Source organism: Labrus mixtus, chromosome 20 (genome assembly GCF_963584025.1).
Source record: "Labrus mixtus chromosome 20, fLabMix1.1, whole genome shotgun sequence".
Classification (NCBI taxonomy): Eukaryota; Metazoa; Chordata; class Actinopteri; order Labriformes; family Labridae; genus Labrus; species Labrus mixtus.
This window is the reverse complement of record NC_083631.1, coordinates 5,163,795-5,170,060: the sequence shown is the minus strand read 5'-3', so window position 1 is coordinate 5,170,060 and position 6,266 is coordinate 5,163,795. Positions and strand designations below refer to the sequence as shown.

At 40.5% G+C, this 6,266-nt stretch overlaps 1 protein-coding gene across 1 annotated transcript; it reads left to right on the top strand.

Moving 5' to 3' along the window:
* Nucleotides 1–83: 83 nt before the first annotated feature.
* On the top strand, nt 84–5,723 carry LOC132954740 (glycerophosphodiester phosphodiesterase 1-like). The gene is made up of 6 exons (XM_061027395.1): nt 84–506; nt 1,769–1,944; nt 2,090–2,195; nt 2,412–2,504; nt 2,799–3,010; nt 3,804–5,723. Exons 1-6 carry the CDS (start codon nt 243–245, stop codon nt 3,949–3,951), a joined length of 999 nt encoding a protein of 332 aa, XP_060883378.1. The 5' UTR covers nt 84–242; the 3' UTR covers nt 3,952–5,723.
* The last annotated feature ends 543 nt before the right edge of the window (nt 5,724–6,266 follow it).

Genomic DNA, 6,266 nt, shown 5'->3' with positions numbered 1-6,266 from the left:
GTGACGTGATGTTCCTAAGTATTTGAATAAAGTCGTTTTTTATTTCTTGTTTCCAAACTTCACATTGACTATCAGAAATGCCACCTCTCCTCCTCCCTCGCATCCATCCTCTGCACGAAGTCGTGCGTCTGTCTCTTCCTCCACCATGTAGTGCAGACGGCGGAGCTCCATCCATGCCATCTTTCTCCTCATCGGCTCTCTCATCCTCCGGTGCTATCGCGACATAAACATATCCTGCTCACATGATGCTGCATCTGGGAGATGAGGTGGTGTATTTTTCGGCGGTGTTTCTGCTGGTGATGCTGGGGACGAGGAGCGCAGCGGGGGCCTCCCTGCTCACCGCTTGCCTCTATGTCTTCATGGTGATGTTCCGGTTTCCTCCGGTGCCGGCGGACCAGGCCGGCCGCGTCCTCCGGCCGAGGGCTCCGTCAGGCGGCGTGCCGGTGGTGGCGCATCGCGGGGGGAGCCACGACGCTCCGGAGAACACGTTGACAGCGATCAGAGAGGTGACATGCTGCCATCTGTTTGGACCTGTGATGTAGACCCGCTAATCTCTATAGGTCATCGAAATGTTGTATTTAATTACCGTAGGAATCTAGAGTACTTCAGGTGCAAACTCGAGCAAGGTAGGCTATATGAGGGGAATATAAGGGATTTTGTGTGATAATGATAATCCTGATAGCTGTTTACAGGCTTTTGCAGTGTGAGCAGGTCACCACATCCACTATTATAAAAGATCTGGATGACAGCTGTTTGCATTTAGAGAAGGGGCTGCTCGGCCTTGTATTCTAGTGTAACCTTGAAAATGAACAGATTTAAATGCTGTTTCATAATGAACTTTTTTTAAATGACAATGCCAGCTATAGTTACATTAAACCCTCACCTTCCTGTTTATCTCCTCTTACACAGGCTACAGAAGGTGCTGAGTCAGCTGTGCCTGTACTCTCTCATGCAGTTCTCCTCATGTCAATCAAACCTCTGATCTGCTCAGTTCCTTTACCTCTTTTTTATTTTTTATTTCTTATTCATCTCTTCCCTGTAGGCTCTCAGTGAATGTGGTGGAATAGACTATTATAAGTTTTGCTCTGGCTTTTGTTACTAGCTCAGCAATGCACCAATGTTTTCAGATCCAGAAATGACACCTTTATCAACTTGTCTTCGTCATGATGACTAACCGTGTTTAGAGGTTTCTATATTTGCCGCTATACGAGATATCTATTACTGAATCTATTTTTGAATATCTCTGTTATGAAACACTTGATCAAACGTGTTTTTCTTCACTGAATCTCCCAACCGGCCGAAACCATTGGATGCAGTTTTTGGCAGATTATAAGTCGACTGAAGTTAAATCATTATATTTGTAGCATTGTCTGTCATAAGTGGTTGTTTGAAGTCTGGTTATTTTTAGCCTTGCTTCAGCCTGATATTTTAGGACAGCATCCTTCTTTTGATAGAAACTAATGGCTCCTATCACACGCCGAGACTGGTCCTCTGCCATTGACTACCAGTCACACCTGGAAATATGTTGATGATCATTTAGAAAGGTAAAAGGCTATTTTAAAAGAAGGGAGGCCCAAATTCTACACTGTTGTACTATATTCTGGACTGGAGAATATTCACACTGCCCAAAGGACATGAAGAATATCTCCTCACTGTGTCACATCTTTATATTTATTAAAGTGCTCTCCTGTTGTTTGAAAACCCCAAATTACTGTTTTTCAATGACTGCTGTCTTTATGTCTTCTCCCTCTGTGATCCCCTGCTTTAGGCTAGTAGAAACGGGGCAACTGGAGTGGAGCTGGACCTGAGTTTTACCGCTGATGGAGTGGCCGTACTGATGCATGATGAGACCGTGGACCGCACCACTAATGGATCTGGACCAGTCAGCAAACTGCAGTTTGTCCAGCTCAAGAGACTCGATGCTGCTGCCAGACACAGGCTAAAGTATGCTTCCAATTTAATTGAATCAGAAAATGTACGAGTATTACTTGATCAAGAGAAACAGCTTGAGAGCATGAAACTATGACTCAGCTGGGACATTGAGCCTCCTTTCTGCCTTTACATCCTGCTGTGATTTCTTCTGTTACAGGGACAAATTCAGTGTTGAGAGGGTCCCAACTCTGCAGGAGGCGGTGCAGGAGTGCATCAAACACCAGCTGACCATCTTCTTCGATGTCAAAGGCCAACCTGATAAGGTATCGAATGTACTGACCTAACCCTGCAGGCAGAACGACTCATTTTAAAGATACTGCAACGTGCAAATGTGGAACAATGATGTTAGCCTACAAACAACGCTGCAGTATTCACAAACACTGTATAAATCATTTAAAGCTACACTTTGATATTTCTAAGAGGCTCTTCATAAGCTCATAGTTTAGCTCGTTTTAAGGACACAACATTTCTTGTTAAAGGCTGTGTCGGCTCTTCATGAGATGTACAAGAAGTTCCCTGTCCTTTACAACTCCAGTATCGTCTCTTCCTTTGAACCCAAAGTCATCTACAAGGTAACAAAGATGTGATCATAAAGATTTATATTCATGTTTAGAAGTCTATTTTGATGTTGCAAAGTTCATAATATGATCTAAAGGATTAGGGATTGTTTTGCTTTTTTGTTTTTCCTCAGTTTATAAAATTGCACTCTTACTCTCGTGTCTGTTTTCTTAATTGTTGAGAACTTATAATAGACAGCTTTACAGTTTGAAAGTGCTGATACTGTTGCACATCAAACTAATGTGAGACTAAATCTGAATGACAAGCCAGATCCTCCATTAACTCTGATGGTTCTCTGTTTGCTTCAGATGCGTCAGACTGACCCCAACGTGGTCACAGCTCTCACCCACCGACCCTGGAGACTGAGCCGTTTCGACGACGGCACTCCCCGGAGCGTGTCCACGTGGGGTCAGCTGTGGACTGGGGTTCTGGACGTCTTATTGGACTGGGCCCATCACCACATACTGTGGAAACTGTGTGGAGTCTCTGCCATCCTCGTGCAGAAAGACTTCCTCTCACTGTAAGTTAAATATATAAATATATTTATATATTTTTTAATCAAAACAATGCACAGCTGCAAGGCTAAGTTAAAGAGTGTCATGTGAGATGTGAAGAACTTTCTTTGCTAAACATTTAATCTGTCCTAATCTGTCTGTTCATGCTGGGACAGATTGTTTCATTTATGTAATAATGACAAATGTCAGGCTGTATGTTCAGTCCATATAGAATAATGAATACAATCTTATAACAGTGGCATTATACAGAACGAGGACTGAAGGAAATAACTGAAACTATTAGAGCCAGCAGATTACAAAGTGTGTAAAAGGCTCCGAATAGAAATCTAAAGGATTACAAGAGGATTAATAGATGTAAACAGGATTCCCATGTTTAGATTTGTAATTGTAATTTTTGTCATATAGAAAACTTTTGCATTTAAATTGATTTACAACGCTCAAAATCGTCTAAATGTCAAAATGGAAGATTTTTATTATTTTGCAACTTTGCAATCTTTGCAACTGTCGTCTGTATCCAGCCAAGACTGTGTGTGTGTGAAAAGACACACATCTCTGCCGCTCGTCACCTTATGTCAATTACATTTTATGCAAGTTATTCCTGTCGCACCAGGATTTCAATCTGATAAACTTGATGATCCTGAAAGGGTTCTGGAGCGATCAAAACCTCCTCCACAGTTATAAGTAAACACAACTTAAATGTAATGGTTCATTTTTCTTTATTACATTTTATTGGAAAACAAAAAAAACATGTTCTCATTTACGGTGATATCTTGTGTTCCTGTTCCTCGTGTCACTCAGGGACTATGTTCAGTACTGGGCAGAGCGAGGCGTGGAGGTGGTGGGCTGGACTGTTAACACCGCCGTGGAGAAAGACTACTACCAAAACCTGCTGAAGATCGGCTACATCACTGACAGCCTGCTGGAGGACTGTGACTCTCATTACTGAATGTTCACACTTATACACACCCGTACATGTTTAACTGGGTCACTTTTAGGAACATTACAAACTGTAGATCCAGGCTGAGTTTCTACTGCAAGGACTTTCACAAAGAACCAGGCACCTGAGTCTTTTGGACCTTATTTCCCCCCCCAATATAGGTCCCTGATAGGCACTGAACATTTCTAACTAGTCTATCATCACATAACTCAGGAGAGTCTATTGAAAGTCTGCAGGTTAATTTGCCCCTTGTTCATGGCTCTTTAGATCTAGGTGGAAACGTACAACAATGTACTGGAGGAACCTTTTACTCTCTTACTAAGTAGATCCTGGTCAAAAAATAGTCCCGGGTACTTCTGGTGGAAACACGGCTTTATATTCTTCTCCTTGAGACTTGCCCTGACCCTGACCTTAACCACTGACCCCAAAATATCCCTTTTTTCTAATTGGGGGCTGGGGGATTGTGTCCCCTTTTGGATACACTAACCCCAATTAACCAGTCTTTAGTCTGAAATGTGTCCCTGAATAGAAGGCTAAGTGATGAAACACACACACACACACACACACACACACACACACACACACACACACACACACACACACACACACACACACACACACACACACACACACACACACACACACACACAGAGGTTTTAGATATACAAGAATTATGAAATCCTAAAAGTATCCAACTTGTATACATTTTATTTTTTAAAGCTTCTTCATTTAAAAATACAAGTAGGAAAATTAGATTATAACAGTAATGACAGCATTTTCCAGTTTCTTGTTCTGTGAATTAACTCGAGATACTGAAAGGAAAAAGTGAATTTAAATTGTTTTTAAGAATGCTAGAAATGATGTGCTCATGAGCTCTGCACTGTAGTGAAAATCAAATAAGATAAGACCTGCCTCCATATATTCATGTCCTTATCTTACTACCAGCAGCTATACCTCCAGCTCTCCTGGAACAGGGATTAGGATTACACTACCTTAAAGATCTTTTCTACCTTCTGAGCTTTGATGCACCTTTAAAGAGACATCAGTGTATATACTTGTAACATCAGACTCATCGGCATCATATCAATATCTGCTGTAGTGATATTTATATAACAGTGGACTCTAGAGGATCTATTGTAAATACTGTGCAGGTTGAAGTGATGATTGTTTTTTTTTCCAGAACTATAGCTTCTGTTAATAACTTGAAAAAAAAAGAGAAACAAATGTGCCTGCAAAGAATTTAACCTTTTAAGGCCTCGGCTAGTGGATTACCATAATATCTGATTGTATAGTCAACGGATTTACCCTTGAGGGAAAGTAAACACACCACTGAACCTGGGAGTATGTTTTCTGCAGTTGAAGACAGAGATGAGTCCAGATAAGCACTTTAAATGTGCCCATTATAGGGACATAGGGACTTTTATGTGACAATGGCTAAACTAAACCTGGTCATTTATTAACATTTTAACAATTTCACTTTTCACTTGTTTATCTTCCCACATTAAGTTCTCATACATAGAGTTCTGCACCTTGGCACCTTTGACAAGAGGACATTTGAATTCCCTTCACTTTTTGACTACGTTCACCTTCAAGAACTGTAGGGAGTGTTAGGAGTAGCATGATGAAGCCAACCGTGTGGTATTTGCCTTTAATTATCAAATATATCATCTAAATTCCCAGATACAATTCAGCTGACATGAAGTCATCATTGACAAAAAAAAAAGGTGACACCATTATCACCATCAATGTGTTGCTCAGAGATTAAAGAAAAATCAATATTTCTTCTACTTGTCAAAGGTGTTTTTTTTTCACCTTAATAAGAAATCAGTGATCATAGAAACAAAGCCAAACACATCTTAGAATGACTTTGCATACGTGATATAACACAATAATGCTTTTAAACTAGACTAATCTAATACATTTATATGAGACTTTTCTTTGTATACATGTATGTTAACCACTGCATGTTTAGGTCAACCTTTCATACATAAAAAGTAAAGTTTGCTTGTATTGTAATCATTGTGTATGTGTGATTTCATTATGTCCATGAGCTCAGGTGTGTGTGTGTGTGTGTGTGTGTGTGTGTGTGTGTGTTGTAAACACAGAGACTGATAGAGCTGATAGAGGTTACAGAGCAGGGAAATGACCCCTTGATCAAAAGGGCACAAAAAAAATCGAACTTATCTTAAAGAGTTGTATTTGTGACATTTCTTTTATAAATGGCCGAATAGAGGTCAGGGGACAAAGGGTTCACAACTCCACAATTCATTTCCAGTATAATTTACCTCAGTTGAAGTTGAAGTGGGGTAAAATATAGTATTACG

Excerpts from the sequence above, each read along its gene's own strand:
- LOC132954740 (XM_061027395.1), top strand. The coding sequence starts at position 243 with ATGATGCTGCATCTGGGAGATGAGGTGGTGTATTTTTCGGCGGTGTTT. Across the intron at positions 507-1,768 it reads CGTTGACAGCGATCAGAGAG|GCTAGTAGAAACGGGGCAAC; the intron begins GTGACATGCTGC and ends CCCCTGCTTTAG. Across the intron at positions 1,945-2,089 it reads GCTGCCAGACACAGGCTAAA|GGACAAATTCAGTGTTGAGA; the intron begins GTATGCTTCCAA and ends CTTCTGTTACAG.